This window comes from Gracilinanus agilis, chromosome 3, assembly GCF_016433145.1.
Source record: "Gracilinanus agilis isolate LMUSP501 chromosome 3, AgileGrace, whole genome shotgun sequence".
NCBI lineage: Eukaryota > Metazoa > Chordata > Mammalia > Didelphimorphia > Didelphidae > Gracilinanus > Gracilinanus agilis.
In genome coordinates, this window is record NC_058132.1 from 682,925,449 (window position 1) to 682,953,117 (window position 27,669).

The following is a 27,669-nucleotide window of genomic DNA, read 5'->3' on the forward strand; positions in this document are numbered from 1 at the left end:
CCCATTGTCCTCATGGTGGAACAGCCTTGTCTAAATGGTTAGGTAGGGTATGGGGCCAGAGAAAGACTCAATCGCTTGTCACTAGTCTGAGCTACAGGAAGATGAGGCCATTGAACTTGCTACGCACATTTTGAAGAAGGTAGGAGCTTTAGACGCGTTCATATCCTCTACTGGGCCGCTTCCTGGCAACCAGACATGCAGTGAGCAAAACCCCAAGCAATGCTGCGATGCTCAGGCCCATGGCCATGGGGATTGCTCTCCTGTTTTTATCACTGAAGCATTCATCCGCTGTAATGGAAGTTAGAGTGAAAAATATTATAGCAGGAAGAGCTGGGAAATGAAGAAACTGAAGGGGAGAAAGTTGAGCCATTTTCTCAAAGTCCCACGGTTTATAGGTACTGCCAGGGATAGGGCTAGATGAGGTAAGAATCGACCTTTAGCCAGCTAGGCAACGTGATGGAATATTTTTTAATATTACCTTTAAAATATTCAGAAGATCATAGATTTAGAACTGGAAGGAATCTTAGAAGTCATCTAGTCCAACCCTCTTATTTTACAGATGAGTAAACTGAGGCCAAGAGAAGCAAAAGGACTAATATAATGACAGAGGCAAGGTTCAAACCCATATCCCCTAATTATAAAGGCAATATTCTTTTCATTGTATGTATGTATATATGTATGTATGTATGTATGCTCATGTACCTCTGAGAATCTTTGACCAGAAAAGGAAGTGGGTTGGTTGTGTAGCAAGATTAAGGGATGGAAGGATCATAAGTTTAGAGCTGAGAGGAATCTTAGAGGTCATCTAGTCCATTTTACAGATAAGAGAGCAAAAACCTAGATAGGAGAAAGGACTTTCCCAAGATCACACAGCTAGTAAGTGGATGAAGAGTCATTTGAACTAAAGTCCTTTGACTCCGAAGCCAATGGTCTTCTATTATATATTCTATTGTATCATCCTCCCTTGAGAAACAATTTGAGTATAATGTTGATATCTCCAAGATACTAATATTAGATCATATTTGGAGAATTGATGAGAAAACGTGGACAAAAATTACATTGGAAGTACAAAGAGAGGGGCTTCCAGTTAAGATGAGGGGTTGTAGAAATGTTGTAGAAGAGTCTAGTTCTCCATCTGCTCCAGAAACAAACCAAAAAAGGAACTAGGTCAAACGGTGACAAAATCTAAACAGAAATGTCATTTAGCACCCTCACTCAAAGATACCACAAAAAGACAGTAAGAGCCATAAACTCTGGAAGAAGTGTCATGCTTAGAATGTCAGCCTGAGCTCGTGAACAACCTCATCACCCACAATAATGCCCAAATTGGGATCAGTAGATTGCAGAGCTCTGACTAAGGACACTGAAGCCTGCCACCACTCAACACAGAGATACATGGGGGTAAGGTAGAAGTCAGAGATTAGAGTCTAGGATATTGAGTTCAGGATCAAATAGAGCCTGACCATGGCACCAAAAACCAAAATATGGAGTAGAGATTGTTGATATGAATAAGCAGAAGAGGACATCAAACACTATGAAATAATATGATGGGTCAAGAGATACCCAAGAGATAAATATAGAAGAAAAGAGTAACTTCACAACAACTATAAGCAAAACCTCAGAGAAAAAGGATTGGCCACAAGAACACATAAGAGATTAAAAAAAAAAAAGGAACTAGAAGTGAAAAGAAAACACTGGAAAAAATAAATGGAAGAAGAATAAATAGTTTATCAGAGAAGTTAAGAAAAATTTTCAGACTCCATAATAATTTTGTTGTTCAGTCATTTTTCAGTCTTTGGGACCCCTTTTGGGGTTTTCTTGGAAAAGATACTAGAATGATTTGCCATTTCTTTCTGTAGCTCTTCTTAAGCACGAGAAAACTAGAATTAACCAAACTGAACTTAATGATTCCATGAGACAGTAAGAAATATTTGAAAAAAAAATCAAAAGATTGAAAAACATAGATAAAAATGTAAGGTATCTATTATTTAAAAAAAAAGAAATGACTTGGAAAATAGATTAATTTATTTGTTCGTTTATTTTTTAAACCCTTACCTTCCATCTTAGAATCAATACTGTGTATTGGTTCTAAGGCAGAAGAGTGGTAAGGGCTAGGCAATGGGGGTTAAGTGACTTGCCCAGGGTTACACAGCTAGGAAGTGTCTGAGGCCAGATCTGAACCTAGGACCTCCTGTCTTTAGACCTAGCTCTCAATCCAATGAGCCACTCAGGTGCCCCCTAAACAGAGATAATTTAAGAATCATCAGTCTACCTAAAAACCATGAATCCCAGTGAACTACCACCTTCCTCCATCCCTAGACAAATCCTGAATATTGTATTTCAAGACCTCATAAATAAAAACTGGTCAGACTTACTAGAGTGAGAGTAAAATGAAAATTAAAAAAAAATTCTCCAGTTACCCCTTGAGTATAAGAAGGGTGTAGTCACCAACAAAACAAGCATAAGTTTTGGATAGGAAGGGCAAAGTCATGATTTGAACTCAGATCTCCTTTACTCCAAATTCAAGGCTCTATCCAACTACACCCCATATAGCTCCTGGATAAATGATGAAAAGAATTTCCCACCCTTCCTCCCTCTTGATGTATGTGATGGATTAGAAGTAAAGAATAAGACATACTTTTCTAGATATGGCAAATGTATAGATTTGTTTTGCTTTCCTATCATAACTTGTTATAAGCATGAGATTTTTTGGGGAGAGAGGAAGGGAGAAATAGGAGTGAAATGGGGAACTACTTATAACAATTCCAAAAAAAAGAAGGAAGAAAGAAAAGATCATGAATGAAACATTTAAAGAAGGGGCTGGATAGCTCAGTGGATTGAGAGCCAGACCTAGAGGCCCTAGGTTCAAATCTGGCCTCAGACATGTCCCTGCTGTGTGACCCTGGGCAAGTCACTTAACCCCCATTGCCTAGCCCTTACCACTCTTCTGCCTTGGAGCCAATACACAGTATTGACTCCAAGATGGAAGGTAAGGGTTTAAAATCAAAAAATAAAAAACAAAGAAGTGGCCAGAAGGAAGTTCAGAGGGAAACAGAGACTACTGAGACTCTTCTAGAAGCAATGTGTTGATTTGAATATGAGCTTTAAAAAAAAACAAGCTGTGCATAATTTGCAATGTCATGTATAGTTCTTTTTTCTTCTCTTTTCTTTTATGTATGCTGATGTTTGCCAAGTTCAAAAGAACAACTAAAAAAAATAAAAGAAAGAATCTGAGAGAAACTCCAAAACAACCGATAAAGTTGTTTTGTTTAAGTCATGGAAGGGTCATTATTTGACTTGGTAGAGGGAACATCTACCATACTACACATTGTAAATACTAGACAATTCGGTTTTTAATGACTCATAGCTATTTATTCACTCAGTATAAATAACTTTGTTTTTGTCCACTTAGTTTACTGTTCAGACTATGACCCATCATTGGATGGACAACCCATAGAGTTGATCTGTTTGATGTAGTTCAACAAATGCTGCTGATGTACAAAATTGAATAGAAGGAAAACAGCAAATTGGTTCACTGAGGGGAAATAGTCCAGTGCTTTCAATTGCTCAATAGTAGTAAGTAAATGTGTGCAAGATCAAGGTCTTGGGCCTCCTTAATTGGATTGTTGAGATTTGAAGGATCCTACATTTAGAATTGGAAGGGTCCTTAGAGGTTATTCAGTATAATTCTCCCATTTTATATTTGAGGAAATTAAGACCCAGAGAAGTGAAATGACTCACCTACTATTGCTTCAGTAGTAAGTTGGAGAGCCAGAACTAGAACTTGAGACCTCTCTTTCTTTCTCCTCCATCACACCTTCCATTGCACCACACTGCCTTCTTTAAACCAACACATTTCCCATTTTAAATGTGTTTAATTTAGTGTAAATAAATGGACATTTTCCCTGAACATGAGAGTACCTGAACATGGGTTAAAGTGTGTGATTGACATGGTCTGTGTTTTGTGTTTGAGTGTGTGTGTGTGTGTAGGGGGGTGAGGGATGGGGGTGGTGATGAAGGGGCTAGTCACATCCTAGAAGTTGTGCAGAAAGATATGTTTTTAACATGCAAAAGATGTCTATTGGTTTAAGTTCACTCCTCCATCTTCTAGGGGGCCCATTGTCATGGCTGCTTTAGCAACATTTGGAGCCGTCTCTTGTGTCTCTCTCTGAACACTGTGTGAGTTTTTCCTCCCCCCAACTTACCATTCCCAAAGTGATCCCCATCAAAATCAAAGGCTTGGAGCTGGACATCAACAGTGTGCAACTGGAGTTGGGTCGATAACTCAACACTCTGTTCACTGATGCACTTGAAGGAGTGTCCCACTTTGGTCTCAAACATTGTAAGCCCTCCTTTCAGACCACGGTAGACTTTCACTGCAAACACCAAAAGAGACCAGTAGGTTAGAGCTGGAAGACTCTGGAGACCATTTAATCCAACCTTCTCCTTTTCCTAATGAGAAAACAGGGGCCAAGAAAAGGGAAATGATTTGTCCAAGGTCACACAGCAGCTAGATTAGAAGTTGGATTTGAACCTGAATCTCTCTTGGTTCTTTCCCTTTCACTATTCTGCTTCTCTGGGATGCAAGCATAGCGTTTTTAGTTAAGCTAGGAACAGTGAGTGGCTTTTATTTGCTTACATAGTTATAGTCATCAAAGGGATGAGCCAAGCATCCCTTTAATTCCTTGGTGTGGAACAGTGATTCCCAAAGTGGGCGCCACCGCCCCCTGGTGGGTGCTGCAGGGATCCAGGGAGAGCGGTGATGGCCACAAGTGCATTTATCTTTCCTATTAATTGCTATTAAAATTTAAAAAAAATTTAATTTCCAGGGAGCTAAGTAATATTTTTTTCTGGAAAGGGGGCTGTAGGCCGAAAAAGTTTGGGAACCACTGGTGTGGAAGAAAACATGGGGAGTAGCTCTGTGGTTAGGTGATCTTGCTTGTTGGCGACCCTCTGGAGGTCAGCCACTATGTGGTCGTGATATCATTCCTTTGGCATTTGGGAAATTTTTTTCAATTCCTTATATGGGCAAATCCCTATAAACTAGAGTAGCATAAAGCAGAAACAAGAGTTTGTTGGAATTTTTTCTTTAGTCATTTGAAATCCCAGTGACCAAGCTGACATGTACATCCTCCTAACATTGTAGGCGTCCAAGGTCACTAATCGTATTTTCTAAACTATCAGTTATCCACACCCAGAGACATGGGACACTACAGCCTCCACTGCCTATCCGCCTGGAATGCTCTCCCTCTTCATCTGCCCCAGTAGAAGATCTGACTCAGCTTCCAGGAGGTCTTTGCCATCTTCCCAGCCCCCAGATTACCTTGTATCTACTCTGTGCGTATCCACTAGGTGCCTACTTAAATCCAGGCTCTCCCCCCAATTAGAATGTAAACTCCTTAAGAACATGGGCTACTTCGACTGTTTCTGTGTATCCCTTGCACCTAGGACAATACCAGGCACACGACAAGCATTTAATACATTCTTATCTATTCCTGGATTTATCTTATCCAGCTAGAAAGGACCATGGAAGGGTTGTTGACTCAGTTCATTCCAATATGCATTTATTAATCTCCTAATGTTTCCAGAGCCCTTTGCTAAGGGCTGGGAGATACAAAGTACCATCCCTGTCTTCAGGAATTTATAGAATGATAAGTAGATTGGATAACTTTGTAAATAATTATGATACAACTTAACAGATGATAAATGCACCAGGAAGGTGCAAAATCAAGTGCCTAAGGGAATTATTGGGGGATCAGGGGCAGAGTTTTATTATATACTATGATGATCAGAGGAGGCATCATGGATAAGGTGGGAGTCTGCTAGGTGGTGCAGTGGGTAGAGCACTGAGCCTGGGGTCAGGGAGACCCGAATTTCCATAAGACCCCAAACACTTAAAAGCTGTGTAAGGGGGCAGCTGGGTAGTTCAGTGGATTGAGAGCCAGGCCTAGAGACAGGAGGTCCTGGGTTCAAATCTAGCCTCAGACACTTCCCAGCTGTATCACCCTGGGCAAGTCACTTGACCCCCATTGCCTACCCTTACCACTCTTCTGTCTTGGAACCAATACACAGTATTGACTACAAGATGGAAGCTAAAGGTTTAAAAAAAAAAAAAAGCTGTGTAAATCACTTAGACAAATCCCTTGAACTCTCTCTGTTTCAGTTTCTTCATTTGTAAAATGGGGATGATAATAATACTCATCTCACAATGTTGTTCTTCATAAAGAATCAAATGAGATAAAATAATTGTAAAGCTCTTAGCACAGTGACTGGCACATAGTAAATGCCAAACAAGCATTAGTTATTATTATTTTTATACCCTTACCTTCCGTCTTGGAGTCAATACTATGTATTGGCTCCAAGGCAGAAGAGAGGTAAGGGTAGGCAATGGGGGTCAAGAGACTTGCCCAGGGTGATACAGCTGGGAAGTGTCTGAGGCCAGATTTGAACCCAGGACCTCCCATCTCTAGGCCTGGCTCTCAATCCACTGAGCTACTCAGCTGCCCCGTGAAAAACTTTTTTAAACTAACTGGGGTTGCATGGATTTGGTCCAAACTTTAAAATTACTGTCAAAATGTTGTTTTATAGTTTGGTTTTGGTGTATTCAAAGTAATCATAATGCAATACATATACCATAGTATTATACCGTCTTGTCAAGTGCATTTCAATTTCATTTAGCTATCGAAATACACTATTATTTCTTATTTATTACAAAAGGATTCTTCATTAAATGGCTGTGCGGCTAATGGGACATTCACTCATTCAGTCTCCACAAAGTTGACATGTTCCAGGGCCACAGAGGGAATATCACACACACACACACACACACACACACACACACACACACACACACAGAGTTAGAGGTTTTCCAGTTCACAAGAACTTTACTTACCTAAAGGTAAGACAGTCAAAGAGGCCTCCACTGTTTCTATATGATATGAGTGTCCTACCTGTAAAATAACTCTATATTAGCCTCTGCATATTCTCCATTTTATGCCAATGACACATAAGCTCAAATAAGTCAGAATTCCTCAGGATTTCAGATATTGAACCCTTTTGGCAAAGAAGAGGGGTAGGGAGATAAGAGACTTGCAAATCAAACCCTTAGTTTGGGAAATTTGGGAAAGGGGACACCTTAAAGTCAGAGAATAGATGGTGATTTATGGGATGGGATTTGAGGGATTTCTTTGACTCCAAAATCATTTCTCCTGTAGGGCTGGTACTGGTGTCTCCACTGAGGGAACTATTTTCTTTTGGGTTACATTCTGTCCCATTAAGTTGGTGCACATTAAGCTACTCCCATCAATAACACCTTTGCTTAGATCAGGGGTCGGCAGCCTTTTTGGCCGTGAGAGTCATAAACGCCACATTTTTAAAAATGTAATTTCGTGAGAGCCGTACAGTGCTCACAGTGCCGCTCCTGTAACAGCGCCTGAAAAAAAATGGACTTTATGGCTCCTGCAGAAAGAGCCATACCTGGCCCTCAAAAGAGCCAGATAAGGCTCAAGAGCCATACTTTGTGGACCCCTGGCTTAGAGCAAATGAATTGATTAGATTCCTTCCAAAGTGACATCTGAGAATAGGCTTTGATCAGATAGACTAGACTGTAAACTTCCTGAGGGCAAGATCAGAATTTATTTCATCTTTATCTCCTAGAGTCTAACACAGGTCTCTCTGCTCCTCTCAGAGACTGGGTATGGGTACAGAATACTATTTATTTATTTGTTTGTTTGTTTGTTTATTTTTTTTTATAAGCCCTTAACTTCTGTGTATTGGCTCCTAGGTGGAAGAGTGGTAAGGGTGGGCAATGGGGGTCAAGTGACTTGCCCAGGGTCACATAGCTGGGAAGTGTCTGAGGCCAGATTTGAACTTAGGACCTCCCGTCTCTAGGCCTGGCTCTCAATCCACTGAGCTACCCGGCTGCCCCCCAGAACACTCTTTAAATTAAAAAATAAGGGAAGTTTGTTGATGATAGAATAAGGATTCCAACCCAAAGACCTCTTCTAGTCACATTCTTTTCATCTTCTACTCCAGAAATAACTTATGCTTTCATTCAGTACATTTTTATTCCTTTTCATAAACTTAATATACTTGTTCTGAAAAATTATACTAATATAGTTCATTTCGTGACACATTTAAACAAAGCCAGCCATCATCTCAAATTATTTTCCTGTTAACTATTTTTACAGCACATGCATGTTTGACAAGTATTTAAAATATCTCAAGAGCAAAAAAATTAAATGGATTAAAAACTACTTGGATTTTTTTGTTTTATTGCTGTTTGATAAACAGATTCACACCGGCATTGTATGGATACCCACAATCCCCCATTCTCATTTGGTGTTTGCATTCTTTGTGTGTTGTTTTTATATTATTCCCTACTTATTATACAGCATTCAGTAAGGGCTTTGTCAAAAGCTGTCATTATGAGGGAACGAGCTTTTTCTGGAGAGTTCAGGATCTCATAGTAGAAAGCAGAGAAGTTCAGGACCAGATCCAAATATAGTGGACACATTGATTGCATCACCTTTTTCTTGATTTCAAATGCTTCTTGACACGTTTGCTGTGATTGATCTCTTGTTTCTTTCTTGTCATCTTCAACAACTACCTCAGCCAAATAATGGTCATAACCTTTCATGATTTTTATCTAGAAAACTTTGTTTTCTGCTTGTGGAGCATTAGGGATCAAAAACTTTTACCAATGGGCACAGTACATTCTTGCAGATATTTCTTGCCAATGTCTCAATCTTCTCTTTATAGTCTCAGGCTGTCTGATGGTGGTTTTTTTTTCTCAACATCTTCCATTTTTTGCTCAATTCTTGAAATAACCCTCACCATCTTGGAATTTGTGATAGATAAGAAGATATTTGGAAATAATTTGACATGCTGCTTAGATTGGGGGAGGCAGATGTCAAAGGGTTCAGTGAAAGAGTAGGTAGGCTCTATAGCAGGGGTCGACAACGTATGGCTCTCGAGCCATATCTGGCTCTTTTGAGGGCCAAATATGGCTCTTTCTGCAGGAGCCATAAAGTCCATTTTTTTTCAGATGCTGTTACAGGAGCCGCACTGTGAGCATTGTATGGCTCTCACGAAATTACATTTTAAAAAATGTGAGGTTTATGGCTCTCACGGCCAAAAAGGTTGCCGACCCCTGCTCTATAGACTAAAATTCTTCAAGGGGAGGGTCCTTCCCAGGGGAAATTGGAAACTCAACAATAAAATTCCAAACCAAAGGGAAACAGTTTCAATTGGACAGGAAGATTATCTAAAGATAAAAATGGGGTTTCATTGGAAATTCACCAACCAATTTTTTTTTTAAATTTTAAACCCTTAACTTCTGTGTATTGACTTATAGGTGGAAGAGTGGTAAGGGTGGGCAATGGGGGTCAAGTGACTTGCCCAGGGTCACACAGCTGGGAATTGTCTGAGGCCAGATTTGAACCTAGGACCTCCTGTCTTTAGGCCTGGCTCTCAATTCACTGAGCTACCCAGCTGCCCCCGCACCAACCAATTTTTAAGACACTAATAGCAATGGAAACAATGACAATGGAATTCTATCATACGTAATATATATGATAAGTCACCTTTTTATAAAAACATGGCACAACTCTGTAACAATAGTTTTAACATTGCTAAAGCTCGAAATGACACAAGTCTAGGGAGGAAAGCTAAGGATAATGAAAAGTATTGAAGTTTTAAAAAATTAACATTAGAAAAGCTTAGAAAGACCTATATGAACTGAGCAAGGTAAAGTGAGCAGAACCAAGAGAACACTGTACACAGTAACAGTAGTATTATATAATGAAAATTTAGGACTGACTTAGCTATTCTTAACAATACAGTGATTGAAAATAATCCTCAAGGACTCATGATGGAAAATGCCATCTGCCTCCCGAAAAGAACTGATGGAATCTGAATGCAGACAGAGACATATTATATTTCACTTTATTTCTCGACTTTTCTTTTGTTTCTTTAAGTTTTCTTTCACAAAATGGTGAATATGGAAAGATCTTTTACACTAGTACACATATAAAGTCTATATCAGATTGCTTGCTTTCTCACAGAGAGGGGAGGGGAGGGAAGGAAGAAAGATGAAAATTTGGCTTAAACTTTTAAAAAATGAAGGTTAGATTTTTTTATGTAATGAGGAAAAAATAAAATATTATTTTTTTAAAATAGCTACATTGAGGAAAAGAGGAAGATCAAAGAAGGGCTAAAACTGTTACCCATCCAGATGGATGGGATAATGATAACTAAAAACAGAGGAGAGAGGTGCTCAATACTTACTTTCTCTTTTCTCTGCCAAGGAGAATGACTTTTGGACTAGAAAGATGGAACATAAATGACTGATAGGGAGTTGATAAGAAGGGTATCTAGCACTTAGAAGAGAAGGTAAAAGAGCACCTTATTCACATGCATTTCAGTCACCTGGCCCAAATGAACTACATTGTTGGGAACTAAAAGAACTGGCAGATGGGATTGGTGAGAGATGATCAGTGATAATCAAAAGATTTAGAACAAGAGAAAGATGGCAAGACCAGACAAAGAAAAATATTGTGATGATTAAAAAAAAAAACAAGACCATGAATTGATTTAAAACGTCTAAGCTAGGGGGGTTGACTTAGATTCCTGGTAGAATTCTAGAAGGTATTAAATAGATGGTTAGTTAATATTTAGGAAAAGAAAAACAATTGTAAGGAGTTAGAATGGCTTCCTCAAGATTAGATCATACTATACTAAACTATTTCCATTTTTCATAGTTATTAAGCTGATCACCAGGCAAATATTTTTAAATATAACTGACATATTTTATCAAAGAACCTAATAAAATCTGTCCTATTTTAGTGGTTAAGTTAAAAAAAATCAGACCATCATTGGTTCAATTCAAGCACTGACTCATTGGACTGGACTCAAAGTGTCACCATTAATAGTACAATGCCAATTTAGAAGGTTGTCTCTAGAGGAGACCTTGATTTGTCCTGTTCTATCTTTTTGTCCAAGATTTAGATAAAACAATAGATAATATACTTATCAAATTTCTAGATGACCAATAGCATGGAGGGATGGCAACAACTCTGATAGTCAGCATTTACAGAGGTCTTCAAAGGCTTGAGCAGTGGTGTCAAACTCAGAAATGCAGGCCACATATTGACCAGAAAACCACATATTAGCATTATTTATGTTCTATTATATTTTATTTATTTTGTTAAATATTTTCCAATTATGTTTTAATTTAATTTGAGGGCAATTGAGAACTTGAATCAAATAAGATGAAATCTTTTAGGAATCAATGCAAAGCCTTACTATTAGGTTCTAAAAATGAACTTTTCCAGACTGACTTTTCTTTTTTTGTACCTCCGCCCAATGAGTCACATCATGAAGTGTTTACCATCTCTCTCAGAAATAGCACAAGCAATGTTCACTTCTACAAAATATGGGGAGAGGAGGGGAATATGTGTGACTAAATAGGACGGGAGAATCTTTGTAGGTTAAGGACCAGAGGTTAAAGCAATAATAAATGTTTCCTTTTGGGGGCTGAATATAGCCTCTCAGGAGAGCACAAATTGAGCAAGGCAACAGGAAAAGTACATCACTCATGACGGACAGTTTCCAGGTTCTACTCTGATGCCTTTTAGAGACTTTCTACCAGATTTTCTCTTGTGTACGATTGACAGTGACTTTTTTTTGCAATGTTAGATTCTTAATATCTCCAAGGTGTGCCATTTCCTATGTCTCTATCATCTATATATCCCTCCTACCAGGACCTTGAATTTCACCCTGAAATCACTCTGGGCTTTGATAGACCAGCTTTGGTCTCATCCTGTTGAGATCTAGATCTTACTTTCTTTTTTTCTCCATCTTACTTTCTGGCCACCTCCACACCACCATACCCCTTTCTCTCTCTCTGCTTTCTCCCTTTCCCTCTTCTCTCTTTCTCTTTCCTTCTTTCCTTCTCTTTCTCTTCTTTCTGTATCTCTCATCTCTTCTCCTCTCTTCCTCTTCTCTCCCCTTCCTTCCTTCCCTCCTCTCCCCTCTTCTCTCTCTCTCTCTTCTCTCTCTCTCTCTTTCTCTCCTTCTCCCCCTCTCTCCCCTTTTCTTCATATCAGAAATATTCAAGGCAGAAGGAGGAGCAGGGTTAGAAGAAAAAGAAATGACCTTAGTTTGGAACAGGTGATGTTGAAGGGATGTACATGTACTTGTGTATGAGAAGGAGGAGGGATGGTATAACAAGACAAAGTATTGTTTTTGGTTTGGGCAAATGGAGAATGTTTGTGGACATTTAAGGAGAAGCAAAGATGGAAAGTTTGAGAATGCATGAGAGATCTGGGCTGAGATCTGGGGCAAGCTCCTGGAGGAGGGAGGAGTCAGAAGAAATCTTCCATCAGAAGAAAAGGGAAAGATATAGAGATGGTTTGAGAAATGGAGAATGGAACCTGGGCAGGACCCATATCGAGTGGTCTCAGTCTTCCCGATGAAATCCCAGGCCATGTCATCTGCTGAAAATTGTGGCAAGGAGGGAACAATGACTAGATGGAAGATAAAAGGGATTTGATACCTTGGCACAGGGCATCCAAAAGAGGGTCAGAAAAAGAAATATAACAGGGGTATCCTGAGCAGCAGCAGCAAAGGGCACTGTTGAGTTTATTATACACTGGACATTTGTAGTAGAAACATATTTGTAGTAGAAACATCTTGTTTCCAAAAGAGAATGCCTGGCTAAACTCTCATTAAGGATCTTTAAGTGCTTCCCAAATATGAGAAATTGATGTTAAAATCATCCTCTCTTATAATGAAGAGTTGCTATTTCTCTGACTGCACAAGACTGTGTAGAAGACAGGAATGAATCAGTCATTTGGTGTTTACAAGAGGAAATTAAATAGGCTGCATGCAAGAAGACTCAGAAGTGTTGGGGTACACACATCTACTTCTGTGAAGCGTGTCATGATGGTTTCATGGGGCACAGAGAGTCAGGATGGGGATTACGCAATCCATAAAAAATGCATTTATAGCCATCACAGTGTAATACAAAGATGCAACAGAAGCTTTTACCCTTGCAAAAGTTAACTGAAAACTTCTGGCAGTTAGAAGCCTTAGAATCCTGACAGAAGTTTATTGGAACCTGAGGCTTGAAGAGAGCAGAAGGTCCAACTGAAGCTCTGCTTTGGGGTTTCGGCTTTGGTTTTGGCCTGTGCTTTTGTCTCTGGACAATTTGAACTTAGCTAATTTCTCTGGACCTCTCCCTGACCTTCTCCATATTATTCCCCTGTTACCTTTCCTGATTTTCCTTGTGGGCTCTGGGAGGAAGGATGGACTTTTGGGATTTAGTGATTAGACTTTGTGGGGTTAGTTTCCCTATAGGCAAGTAGGACATCCTCGAATCAAACTATCCCTTATTTTATTGATTTAATATACACTCTACTTTAAAGGCAGCCAAATCTTTGCTGGCTGGGAGAGCACTCCTGTGACCCTCCTCCATCTTGAGTTTCTCCCTAGCAGCTGTCAGAAAACCCTAAACCCTTCTCTCCTTCTGACTAACCCTGAATATTAATAAATCCCCTTGTTATCTATTCAAACCCTCTGGTGAATCCTTGTGTTGAAGATTAGGCAAGGGTTGAAGAGGGAAGGAATTATTTTCTTTTACTTTTTGAGGGAACTGGAGGCATCCATCTTGGCAGGAAGTCCTTACCTGAGACTTCCTCCTAAACCCATCAGTTTCACTGACAGGGAGGAGCCCTTCGACTCCTCCCTCGAGGGACTTGAGAAATTGACAAGAAAAGCCCTCAAGGCAGATTTAAACCATTTCTGACTGGCCCCACTCCTTGTGTCTATATAGATACCTTTCCTGCCTGGAAAGGTTCAGCCTATTCCCCCAGTATCCTCTGTCTCTAGCCTGAGTGTCTAGCCTGTTCAAGCTGCTTCTCCTGAATACCTCACCTATTCCCTTACCATCCAATTTATCACCTTGGCCATTCCTTCCCTAAACTCAGCCATCCCTTTCATTCCTCTTCTATCACTTCATTCACCTTCTACCCCTCCTTATTAGCAAGGATTAAGAGTGTACCCCAACTTTATTGACAACAACAGTTAAAGAAAGATAAACTATCTTTTAGGTCCTTTCCAGCTCTCAACAGGAAGTCAGGCAGACTTCGGGGTTAAGATGGTGGCAGAGTAGAGGCAGGGCGACTTCCTCTCCTTATCAATTAATATAAAGTACCTCCAAAGGACAATAAAACAAATCCAGATGAAAGAAGGGACCCCACAATAGGGCACAGTATCGAAGGTAGGTGGGATTTGGGCATTTCCACACTATAAGGGGGAGAAATAGCTCCCATCAAAATGCGAGCGGATCAACCCTCCCCCACTCCACCCACAGTACCAGTGGCAGAGGCTGCACTCCAGAGTTAGAGCGAGCAGGGGCACAAAATCTAGCTGGCACTACCAGGAGCTTGCCCCTGAGAACAGCAAGACGTGAGATCCCAGGTAGCTGGAAAACTCAGACCTTGGACATGAGAGTGGGGCTGAAAGAGGCAGCAGCAGCGCCCAGCATGCTCAGACTCAGGGGAAAACCTCAGGTGGTGGAGCAAGCGTGGGCCAAGTTCTGAATTCTATGCAGCCGGCTAGGACCACGGGGGGCTCGACCATGAAAACAGCTAGACCAGAGACCCTGGGAAGGTCCCCAGAGAAGCCAGGAGACTCACAAAGTAGCCTCAGGCAAAAATTGCTCCCTAACTCTATACAAAGAGAATCAGATTGCCTTACTCAGACTTCTGGCAGATAAAACGTAATGATGCCAAGCAAGGCTCAAGAAATAAACAAGAAGACCAAGAAAAAAACTAGATAACTTCTGCACAAAAAAAACTCAGAAAATAGAGGACAAACAATTAAAGACATCCAAACCTTCCCCAAAAAATGAAAATGGGTCACAAGATCTTGAAGAGTTCAAATCTGAGATCATGAGAAAGATGGAAGAGTTCTGGCAAGAAAATAACAGTTTAAAAGGCAGAATTTTGCAATTGGAAAGTGAGGCTCAGAAATCAAATGAATTGATAAGCAAATTGAAGACCAGAAATGACCAGCTGGAAGCCTTGAAGAACCAGATAGACTAGACTGAAAAGGAAAACCAGTCTCTAAAGGCTAGAATTGGGCAATTAAAAGCCAATGATCTCACAAGACAACAAGAATTAATAAAGCAAAGTCAATAGTAAGTCAGAACACTTTTGCTCCAGATTTATCAAAAAGAATTTAGTGATGTTGTTGGAGTTCCTACTCTGCCCTGTGGTCTTTTGGAATGGAAACTCCTCCCGAAATTGATAAATAACAATAATAGCTAACATATCTTAACTCTACAAAGCCCTTATGTGGATGATATATTTAGCTCTGAAAAGGTTTCAGAGGATACCTACACTAACGCCAATTTTGCAGATGAGGAAAATGAGGTCCAGGTTATTAAATGACTTGAACAAGGTCATTCAGATAGTAAGCTTTAAGATGCAGGATTTTAATCTAGGTCTTTTGACTCCAAACCTGATCTTTACAATGGATTGTTATATAATAAAGATGTAAATAGTTATAAAATTGTTTAATAATAAATGTCTTACAGATTTCAAATTGTCCTGTGAAAGACACTAGGAAAAATTATCTTTTATGTGGTATGATTCTGTCACAAGGGAAGTAGGAGGGATACAGAAGGAAATTTAGGCACTGTAAAAAATGTCAATAATAGTTTGTTTGTTTTTTTTAAAGAAAGGCACAGTGAAATCAGATAGGAACAGCTACATTTGCCTTTGAGAACTCTCATGACTTTAACCCCACATGCAGTCTAGAGTTAGCTTGATTTTACTCTTAATTTCTCTTCAATCTCATTCTTTAGACCACCCAATATGGGTCCTGCCCGGGTTCCATTCTCCATTTCTCAAACCATCTCTCTATCTTTCCCTTTCTGAGATCCAGGAAGGAAGGGAAGCCATTAAACATTTATTAAGTACCAATTATGTACCAGGTACCATGCCAAGCCCTATACAAATATTATCTCATTTGATCCTCACCAAAACCCTTCCAGTGAGGTGCTTGGCACTTTCCATGTGCTTTTTGAAAAAGGAGAAACAGGAAGCCTTTGACTTCTAGGTAGTGGTCTCACAGCTAGCAGGGGGAGCAGGGCATAAAAGCTGAAATCATATCATCCATGTCTGAATGTCTGAGCGTGGTGTGGGTGGGGAGCACACTGAGAACATCCCTAAACTGATCTTCCCAATGAGGCTTTTCCTCAGCATTTGTTTCAAAAAATACATCCAAAAAGCTCAGTTTCTATTCTGAAAGAGAGAGAGAGAGAGACAGAGAGACGAAGACAGAGAGAGACAGAGAGAAACAGAGAGAGAGACAGAGAGAGAGGGAGGGAAGGAGACTTCAACAAGGAGCAAAACTTTTCCCCTTTAGGATAATTTCTTTGCTAAGGTTCATTTTATTTAGGCAGCTTGGTTTCCACCCTCACCCCTTTCAGTTAAAAAAAAAATCAAAAATGATTGTGAATTCTTAAGAGGGGTGGCAGGAGCTTGGTTTTCTTTGCACTGAATTAGCACTTTCTTAAAGATCATTTTCCTCTCTACAAGTTTGCAGAAAGTAAGGTGTACAGAGGCAGGAGCTCTGATCTTTTTATGAAAGCTCCTAGAAGGAAAAGAGCTCTGTTGGCTCATTCATTAATTACAAAGGAAATCAATACAATTAAAAAAATTTGAAACTCAGACATTTCAAGTTAAGAAATTCTAAATTCAAAAAGATTATGAGGAAGCTTAAAAATAAATAAATAAATGCCCCTCTCTCCCAGGTCTTTTTTTTTTTTTTTTTTAGCCTTACCTTCTGTTTTGGAGTCAATACTGTGTATTGGCTCCAAGGCAGAAGAGTGGTAAGAGGAGGCAATGGGGGTCAAGTGACTTGCCCAGGGTCACACAGCTAGGAAGTGTCTTAGGCCAGATTTGAACCCAGGACCTCCCATCTCTAGGCCTGGCTCTCAATCCACTGAACTACCCAGCTGCCCCCTTTTAAAAAAAAGTTTTTGTTTTTTTTTAAACCCTTACCTTCTGTCTTGGAGCCAATACTGTGTATTGGCAGAAGAGTGGTAAGGGTTTCTCCCAGTTTTGAGCCTATCCGTTGTTTAGTTCTGACCTCAGACACTTAACTAGTTGTGTGTCCTAATCAAGTCACATGACTTTGGTCTGTCTCAGTTTCCTTATCTGTAAAATGGTTATAATAATAGCACCTACCTCCTTCAAACTCTAGAAGACAATTATTATATCCCCCTAAATATTATCCTTTCCATATTAAATATTCCTAATACTCTCCATTGGCCTCATTTGGTCTGGTCTTCAGGTCCTTCCCTCACCTAATCACCTGTCTCTGGACACACTCCAGCTTGCCGATATCCTTCTTAAAATGTGACTGCAGAACCCTTCTTGCTTTATTTCCTATGATCTTCTGGTGGCAGGACCTCAGGGAGACCTGGGGGAGGGACTCTGCCAGGGAGTGGGGTCTTTGGATAGCTGGAGGTCAGGGTGGGAGCACTGGACACTTGAAAAAGATAATAAGGAGATGCTAAGAGATAGGTAATGGTTACAGAGGGTGAGAAGGAAGAGCCTACTTTACAATTTTGCAAAAAGACTGGCAGCAGTGATTACTCTGTACCTCTGAAAATCATCTCTCATCAGCATTTATTAATTGGCAGTTATGTGCCAGGCACCCTGCTAGGCACTGGGGATAGATACAAAGACAAAAATGAAAACAGTCCCTGACCTCAAAAGGCTTAAATTCAACAGGAGCAGACAACATATACACATATAAACATATATACAAACTAAGGATAAAGGTAGAATGGTGACTCATATCTGTAATCCTGGTTATGGGGGAAGCCAATACTGGCAAGTCTCTTCAACTCGGGAGTTCTGAGCTGTAGTGAGCTGCAGTGATTGGGTGTCTCTCCCCTGGGAGCAGGGGTCCCAGGCTGCCTAAGGAAGGACATAGCAGCCCAGGAGAGAAATAGAGCAAGCCAAAGTTTCTAGACCAATCAGTAGTAGCCCCTGCCCTTCTGGGTGAGATAGAGAGGCCAGTTTCAGAACTGAAAAAAAGGAAAATGAAGAGCTCTCTGACTCTTGATTCAGAGGTCCATAGTTCAAATCCTGTCTGCTACCTACTACCTGTATGAATTTGGCTGAGTTGTGTAAACTCTCCGGGCCTCAGTTTCCTTTTCTGTAAAATGAGATGGTTGGACGTTCTGACCTCTACAGTTCCTTCCAGCCTTAGATCTATGATCATATATTTGTTGGACTTAATATTCAAAGCCTACTCTATGAAGTTTCTGAGTTTCATTTGATAACTTCCTAGAGGAATCTTGGTTATCACCCCCAGATTAAATAAAGCAGGTATGTTCCAGTAAAATGACAATTTCTTGAATGTAGGGATGTTGACTTGGTGTCTGCATTCTCAGCATGTGGCACAGATAAGGAAGTGCTTGCTGGATTGAATTAGATGCACACCCTGCTGGGGGTGGGTTCCCCCATCTCTCCTTCAAGCCTTAAATCTCTGCTCTTTCATTTGACGTCTTCCAACTCTACAAAGTATCCACCATGTGTGAGGGAATGGGAAGGAGGATTTCTTCTCTGCTGGATCCTTAGTGGAAATCCATTGACTTCTCATGGATCTTTCCATAGAGAGGGAGAAGGAGAGAGAGCCCTAGAAGGCTAAAGGCCTTTGAGATAAAATAAAGGGATAGAAGCAACTTGAGAACCTCCTAGGAGCATAGATTTGGAGCCAGGAAGGGCTTCAGAGACAGGCATCTAAGCTCAGATCTCAAGGGCTCCATGAATTTGGATGGTCTCTGGGGGCAAAATGATATCTTTTGTTTTCACTGCCTTTTTTTTTTTTAAACCCTTATCTTCCCTCTTGAAGTCAATACTGTGTATTGGCTCCAAGGCAGAAGAGTGGTAAGGGTAGGCAATGGGGGTCAAGTGACTTGCCCAGGGTCACACAGCTGGGAAGCGTCTGAGGCCAGATTTGAACCCAGGACCTCCCATCTCTAGGCCTGGCTCTCAATCCACTGAGCTACTCAGCTGCCCCATTCACTGACTTCTAATTGAAATTCGCATGACCTTCATTTATTTAAAAATGCCATTCTGAAAAAGGATCCATTCCTAGGTTTCACCAGACTTCCAAAAGGGTCTGGACCAAAAAAGAAGTTAAAAATACCTGATGTAGACCAGTGAGTGCTGACCTGCTTGCTAAACATTCTGCCTTAGGCTTACATGCTTCCCCTTTAGGAACCACAAGAGGGGCAGCCCAAGGTACTCAGCTCTTTGCTGGAGGGTGGATTGGCCACCACCACTTCCTCAGAGAGTGGGCATATTGTGGCTTCAGGTTCCCTGAAGTCTGGAGAGTCCCAGCATTTGGCCTGGGTTGGCTGGCTGGTTAGTCCCTGCTTGTATTGTTCTTGGGCTCCCCAGGCATTGGATTCACCTGGGAATTTCTGAGGCTTTGCTCATTTTTCCAACTTCCTCCTTCAACTCCTTCACAAACCACTCCTGCTGGCTTACTTGAGACTAAGAGGCTCAAGAGGCACTAAGTTTCTTCTCTGAAGGAGAGAGAGCAAACAGAAAGTGTGGCAACTTCCCCTAGGCCTCCCCCAAAGGCCTTATCATAAAGACTTCAAAGGACTGGGGGGATTTGGTTCCTGGCAAACTTATGTTGAAAAAGTGAGAAGGGCACTACCCCTTCTTGGACCACAGGATGGAAAGCCCTCTACTCACCTCACCCATAGCTGATAAAAGGAAGGAAAAAAAAAAGGCTCAGTCCTGCTTACCTTCACGAAGGTCAAGTTCACAAATCCACCTGGGAAAGTCAGGAGAAGGTTGGTTCTGTGGGCGCTGCAATCCCCTGATGCTTTTGTCACATTGGGGTGGAGATTGAAGTACATCTGAGGTGAATAATACTAAGTGGGAGAGAGACAGAATACCTCAGGGAGACAGAAACCAAGATTCAACCTCCCCGATGTCCGGCCACCCTGGCCCCAAGAAGCTGGGTCTCCTTTGGAGCCCAGGAACCCGAGACTGGGTCTTCAGCCAGAGCTCACCTGGGAATTCCAGCTGGTGCCATTGAAACAACAGAGGGGCATCGGTTTGGAGCCAAAAGGACCTTTCTGGGGGGTCTTAACCTTTCCTGGGTTGTGGATGCCTTTGGCAGACTCCTGACATCTCTGCACCCCTTCTCAAAGCCATGTTCTTAAATAGTTAAAGGACACGTCATTTCAGTTAGAGGTTAGTGAAAAGTAGGTGCAATTTCCTCGCCATATGCAATTTCATGGATCCCCTGAAATCTATCCAGACCCCTTGGAGGTACATAGACCCCAGGTTAAGAACCCTGGTCTAGATCAATCCCTAGGTTTTATAGTTGAAGAAACCGACCTTGTCAGAGGCCACAAAGGCAGGATTCGAAACCAGTTTTTCCAACTCCAAAACCAACACTTTTCCCACTATACCCTATTGCTTCTTTCAAAGTCAAGTATATTCAGTGGCAGATAAGGAGTGTAGCGGATAGAATGGAGGACTTGGAGACAGGAAAACTTATGAGCTTTATAATCCTAGGCAAGTCACTTAATTCAGCCTCGGTTTCCTCGGGTGTAAGTTAGGGATAATTATAGATCTTAGCTGCCAGGATTGTTGTAAGGATCAAATGAGTTGACCTACGTAAATCAGTTCGCAAATCTTAAAGTCCTCTATAAATGCTATTATCGTTACTGTTACTCCTGCTGTCATGATGAAGATGATGCCCACATCCCAATGCCGCTTACAGAAGGAATCTCCCACTATAGGGGTCTCACATTTCACACAACAGACAATCCGTATGTTCATGAAAAGTTCTGAAAAAAATAGAATGTTTGCCAACTGACAAACATAATGCTGGGGTACTCGGAGATCTTGCTTTGTAAAGATTTCCCGGGCAACTGAAATGGAAAATTGCTCCTCTCCAAACTTTGCCTTCTTTGTAACCCTGGGCTTCCTCGGATCATAGTCTTTAAGCTACAAGGGGTCTTAGAGGAAAGCTAGTGCTGCCCCTTCATTTCACAGATGAGCAGACTAAGGCTTACAGAGACACAGTGTCTTGCCTAACGTTACATAGGTAGTAGGTTGGAAAAGTCAGGATTTGAACTCAGCCCCCCTCCAGAGTTCATACTTTTCCCACTCTGCCATGCTCTCATCTTATTGCAGAATTCCAGAATCGAGAGAGATATTAGAACTTATCTGGCTTATCCCTCTCGTCTTCTAGATGAGGAAATTGCAACCTGGGGAGGCTAACCAAATTGTCAGAGGTCACTAGCTAGCTATTGGCAGAATAAGGAAGGAAAGCCGAGATATCTCTGATTATAGAGTGAATGAAGTACGTGTGGATTTAATTTGGGGATGTAAAAATGCCCCTTCTCAGGACATTTTTGTTCTACTTTAACTCACATTTTGAAACTGGTTAAGCCTTTAGCTGAGCAGTATCTCAATTGCTAGTTGGGATTTAACTTTCTAAGAGGTAATATTATATAGTGGATGGATTACCAGGTTTGAAGCCTGGGAGATAGGTTCAAATCTTGCATGTGACCTTTATTGGCATAGGATCTAGCAGGGATGTACTGGCAAATGGTCAATAACCCACTTTCCAGAAAACCAAATAAACACAATTTTAAATTTAAGCTGCATTATTAACATTTTCTCCATCCCTTTTTATTCTTTCTTATTTATCCATTTATTCATTCACCCACTCACCCATTTATTCATTTATTCATTCATTTATTTGATTGATTATTTATTTTCTCATTCATTCATTCATTCATTTATTTTAAAAAACCTTACCTTCTGTCTTGGAGTCAATACAGTGTATTGGCTCCAAGGCAGAAGAGTGATAAGGGCTAGGCAATGGGGGTTAAGTGACTTGGCCAGGGTCACACAGCTAGGAAGTGTCTGAGGTCAGATTTTTGAACCTAGGACCTCCAGTCTCTAGGCTTGCTCTCAATCCACTGAGCTACTCAGCTGCCCACTCTCCATTCCTTTTTAAAGTCTAGACCATTAACAAAACAAAATCAAGTTCTGGTTTGTGGTTTGCCAAATTTTGAGAAGTAAATGATGACACAGAAAATATAATAACTGGTTCTCTCTTGCCTTTTAAGCTGGATGCAACACATCCCTAGACTCTGGGTAAGCCACTTGATTTAAGCTATACACTCCGACTATTTACTAAGTTATAAACTGGAGGATATTCTCCTTGATTATAATTTTACATTATTGTCATTCAGTCATTTTCAGTCACATACAACTCTTTGTGATCCCCTCCAGGGTTTTCTGGTCAAAGATTCTGGAGTGATTTGCCATTTCCTTCTTTAGCTCATTTTTACAGACAAAGAAACTGAGGTAAAAAGGGTTAAAGTGACTTGCACAGGGTCACATAGGTAGTAAGTGTCTGAGACTGGATTGGATATCAAAAAGAGGAGTCTTCCTATACTCTATGCACCATGGTACCACCTACCTGCCCTTACTTTATTTTTTAGGTTGCCCAAGAAAGCCCATTTGATAGGAAGGCCAAAACTCTTCTGCCTACAGAAGCTTTATCATCCTTCATTTACCATCCCCAGCACTGTCATCCTTCGGTCCCTCATCTTACCATCTTGTCCTGAATGAGTAGCTGCACTCCCATCTCAGCCTTCAAGCATGTCCTACTTCCATTGTAAAGCAGATAGGTCCCAGTTTGAGGAGATGATGGCTGAGGAACCAGAGTGGGCCCCACACTCGTCGTGGGTGGTGACGTTGAGGCAGTGACACGGCGTGTGGTTGTCGTGGTGATGGCCTGGGTGGTCTTTTTAGAGGTGGATGTGGTGGTGATGCTTTTGGTTGGGGCAGTGATCCGAGCTGTTTTCAGGGAGGTCAGGTTGCCCGTTGGGGTGGTTATTGTAGCTAAGGTTGTGTGACTGGCTGTTGACTGAGCTGCAGTGGTCATCTGGGCCACGGGGGTGCTTGACCAGGCCGTCCTTGTGGCAGGAGGTGATCCAGGAGGAGATGGGGTGGCTGTATTCCCGGCGGTTGTCATTTGTGTGCTGTGTGTAGTTATATCAGGGAGGGTTGTTGGATCAGTTGACCCTGTGCTTGTCCCCATTGACTGGGTGGTTTTGAATGTTGTTTTCAGGGATGCCCGGGTTGTTGGCCAGTTGGAGCTAATGGTGTGGCCATCTGTTGATCCCATCGGGGCAGTGTCATGCGAGGCAAGGCTAGTTGAGTGGATGAAGGAAGCTTCTGTGGTGACCTGGACAGATGTCCGCTTGTCATGGTCTACATAGGCTCTGACGTCTCCAAATTTCTTACTTAGGATTCCACTGTAGCAGCTCAAAATGACTGCAAATAAGGAAATGGATGGGTTAAAAGATGACCATCCATGTGGGACCAGAAGGTATTCTAGAAGTTATTTGATCCTACCTCCTGAGGCTCCATAAAGGTGACATAACTTGCCCAAAGTCACAGAGGAAAACTGGATTTGAACTCAGTCCCTGCTACTCTAACTTCAGTGCTTTTCTATCCCATAATAGTCATGTGCTTTCTTACAACCATTAAACATTTTATAAAAGAAGAACTTGTCTAAATTTCAAAGCCATAGAGTTATTTTCTCCATACCTGCACTGTTGGCATGTAAACATTGCTCTCTGTACCTTCTTATTGAAGGATTCACCTGGAGCACATGGATTATTAATGCAAGTTCTGTGGACAGTGGGACCGGCAAAGATGGGGTAAACTGACGGGTCCCTTGTCAAGGATCCAAACTTTGGTCATACCATTATTCCTGGAGAAAACCAGAAGCTCTTGGCAATAATTTCCTGGAAGGCACTAGAGTGAAGATTGGGGATGCCCATAATGAAATCATTATCTTTGATAAACAAAAAAAGAGGGATAATATCCGCATTATGCCCATTTTACAGATGAGGAAATTGGCTGAAAGGTTAAATGGTTTGCTCAGGTTCACATACATAGTAAGTGTTAAAGCAAGATGTGAACTCATGGCTTCTTAGCTCTAAGTCTAGCACTCTTCACTATGCCAGCTAGTTGCCTATACAAATTTAAGTCCATATAAAATAATTACAAAATAATATGAGGGATGGGGAGGGAAAGGTCTATCAGCTAGGGAGATTAGAAAAGACTTCAGGTAGAAGATGGTCCTTGAGCTGGGCTAAGTTTGGAAGGAAGGAAGGAAGGGATTCTGAGAGGCAGAGATGAGGAGGCAGTGCATTCCAAGCGGAGGGCACAGACAGCACAAAGACTTGGAGACGAGAGATGGACAAAAAGCAAAAAGTCAGTCTGGCTAGGCTACCCAGTGTGAGAAGGGAAGTAATGAAAAAGAAGGTGGACAAGTTAGACTGGGACCAGGTCATAAAGATCCTTCTATTCCTCTTCTGCTGATTTGTACCAAAGAGGGAGTCGAATACTCCCAAGCAAAGGGAGAAAAAGGAGAAAGAAAAGGAGAGAGGGAAGGAAGGAAGGGAGGAAAGGAGGGTGGGAAGAAAGGAAGGAAGAAAGGGAGGGAGGGAAGGAAGAAAGGGAGGAAAGGAGGGTGGGAGGAAAGGAAGGAAGAAAGGATACATAAATTGAATTTCTCTTTCTGCAAAGCAAGATTTTTACTTCCATGAAGGGCTCTCTGTAGGTCATTGTCCCTTACACAGCCTGTCCTTAGACACTGAATGGGTTTCCTTAGCTTTAAAGCTATTGAATAACCCACAGTTATAAGAAAACTCCTCACATCAGTCTTTAGACATAACCCAGGTCCTTGGTCAGGGTCTCTGGACAGCAAGCACAGGGGGTTTGGTTTCTCAGCCACACAGGACTAGGTTCAAACAATGCTCAGTTTCCACACTCACTGCCTTCCTTAGAGTCTGCTCAGAAAAGAGCAAAACTTGACCAAAAGTTGCTTTAGGATAGTTTGCTCCTTACTCCCAGTGGGCAAACAGAATGAACCATGGGTAAAGCCACACAGACTGAAGCGGACCATAGATTAAGTCACATCAGTTCCTTGGAGATACAGGAAGAGAACTGCCTAAACGAATAACCCCTTCCTTAGAAACTAACCCAGATAAAAAGAATTCCTGAGAACCCCTGCCCAGTTTGCTTACCACCTTTATCTTTGCTCACCTTACTTACTATACTAGCTAACTATCTATAGCCACCCTGTTACTATACTCATTTATAATAAAGCTTGTTTCCTCCCAATGAAGTCAGTTTGAGTCGTCAGTCAACTCTTTGGACGAGACCCAAAAAGCCTTGCCCACATCAGAAGGAAGTGGAGAGAAGGGAGAGTTGGACTGGGGAGGGAGAAGGAGAGGCACAGCTTTACAGAGTTTTTGTTGGGTGGTCTGGAATTTAATCAAATAAATTTAATAATTAGAATTAAAAATTAAGTAAGTTTAATAAGTTGGGGAGTTAGTTATTTGGAAAAAAGGATTTAAACTGGGTCAGCTTATATAGGTTTGCTGATCTGACTGATGACATTTCCTAAACACTAAGAAACAGAATTGAATGATCGCTGCTAAAGTCAGACTATGGGGAAATAGCTTATCTTCTCTGGGCCTCAGTTTACTCATCTTTAAGTCAAATCAAATCAACAAGCACTTATTAAGCATCTAGTATGTGCCAGTCAATTCAGTTGTTTCAGCTGTGTCCAACTCTTCCTGACCCCATTTGGAGTTTTCTTGGCAAAGATACTGGAGTGGTTTGCCATTTCCTTCTCAGATCATTTTACAGATGAAGAACCTGAGGCAAACAGGGTTAAGTGATTTGCCCGATAAGGAAATCTCTGAGGCTAGATTTGAACCCAGAAAAAAAAGAGTTTTCCTGATTCCAAGCCTGGCATTCTACCTATGCTCTATCTAGTTGCCCTGGAAAGGATCTTAGAGGTCATCTAATCCAATCACTCATTTTACAGATGAGGAAACTGATACCCAAAGAAGTTAATTGGCCTAATGCTACACAGGCAGTAAGTGATAGGGGGTAGGATCAGATTTAGAATAACTACCTTCCCCCCAGCACTACACCAAAACCAAACAATCAACCAGCTCAACTGCTATCCATTTATTTGCTACCAAGACTTCTAATTTCCATTTTTGGGAAACAGAGAAAAAGAGGGAACTGAAGCTTCCACGCCCAAGGTCACAAGGTCTAAGTGAACTCCTCTGGCTCTCTGATTTATCTTCTCAATCAGATGACCTATCTAAATTGTTCTTTACCCATTTCATGCAGCAGGTTGCATCATTTCTGTCTGTCAAGTTAGATAAATAAGACCTGCTCTCTGTCTAATTTACAAAATACACATGAACATGCTCTGAGAAACCTCTGAGAGTTCCAAGATATTATTCTTGAGGAGCTGAGGTCTTAGCGTAGATCCAATGTGAGTCCAGATGTGGGTTCTGAATCAACGACATGATAGCACAGCTTGGGCAATTGGCCTTGATTTGGAAGGAGCCTCAGAGCCCATTATTTTGCAGAAAATGCTACAGAAATAGGGACTATCTTGCCCATCTACACATCCAATCCAGCCATCTTATCCATTGCCTGACACCATTCTCTTGGCCCCTAGGTCCCACCTCCTGCTCTGGACATAGTTATCAAATCAATAGTCCCATCCTTCTCCAACTGGCATGTCATCTACATTGGTTCATCATGCCTGTGACTTCCCAGACCCAACCTTCCTTCTCTGACCACCATCTCCCATATACATTGCCTTTCTCTTTCAGGATGCAAGTTCTGTGGGCGCAGGGCTCTGTCTTTCTTTGTATATTTGTATTGTCTTGCACATAGTGGGTGCTTAATAAAAACATGTTCATTCTTTCATTCCTGAAAGTCAGTGATTCCCAAAGTGGGTGCCACTGCCCCCTGGTGGGTGCCGCAGCGATCCAGTGGAGCGGTGATGGCCACAGGGGCATTTATCTTCCCTATTAATTGCTATTAAAATTTAAAAAATTTAATTTCCAGGGGACTGAGTAATATTTTTTCTGGAAAGGGGGCAGTAGGCCAAAAAAAGTTTGGGAACCACTGCCCAAAGTCATCAGAGCTGGGGCTCTTCTGAATCTAAATACAAGCATTCTTCTTATTGCATTAGTTACTGCCTTTGCTTGCCTTGGTCCCCAGCATACAAGATCCTAATTCAGACTGAAAGACAGAAGGAAACAGAGGCCATCTCTAAACCCGACCCCTTCATTTTATAGACGAGGACAGAAAAAAGAATTGATTGGCGTGAAATTACATGAGTAGTAAGTGGCAGAGCTGGGATTTGAACCCAGATCCTCTGACTCCAGAATAGGAGATTGTAGGAGAATGCTGTGAATCATTTATCCTATGTTACAGCATTGCCAGGATATATGTCACTCACCAGCAGAGAAGACGAGCATCAACAACATCGCTAACTCCTTCCTCATGGCTGAGCTGGCTGGTCCTGGGGAAGTCTGTGGGGAACGTCCACCGCGGCTGCCTCTCTCTGTGCGTGTGACTGTTGGAGAGAAGGGCTTCCCTTGTTAAAGCTTCTAAACCACACACATTGTGCTCCCGAGAAGTCACATGGGCTCGGCGAGGAAGATGGTTTTGGTCCCCTACGTTTAAGAAGCAGAAAGTGAAAGAG

The 27,669-nt window shown here is 41.4% G+C and overlaps 1 protein-coding gene across 1 annotated transcript; it reads right to left on the reverse strand.

The window, feature by feature from the left end:
* Nucleotides 1–148: 148 nt before the first annotated feature.
* On the reverse strand, nucleotides 149–27,469 carry LAMP3 (lysosomal associated membrane protein 3). Its single transcript, XM_044667781.1, has 6 exons — nucleotides 27,424–27,469; nucleotides 22,684–23,408; nucleotides 19,844–19,972; nucleotides 6,893–6,950; nucleotides 4,206–4,376; nucleotides 149–288 (listed from the first exon to the last, which is right to left on the reverse strand). Exons 1-6 carry the CDS (start codon nucleotides 27,467–27,469, stop codon nucleotides 149–151), a joined length of 1,269 nt encoding a protein of 422 aa, XP_044523716.1.
* Between the last annotated feature and the right edge of the window lie 200 nt (nucleotides 27,470–27,669).

Coding starts and splice junctions, on each gene's coding strand:
- LAMP3 (XM_044667781.1), bottom strand. CDS start 27,469: ATGAGGAAGGAGTTAGCGATGTTGTTGATGCTCGTCTTCTCTGCTG. Junction 19,973..22,683: donor TACTCATTCAGGACAAGATG/GTAAGATGAGGG, acceptor TCTCCCACTTAG/TATTATTCACCTCAGATGTA. Junction 6,951..19,843: donor TGAACTTGACCTTCGTGAAG/GTAAGCAGGACT, acceptor GTTATTTTACAG/GTAGGACACTCATATCATAT.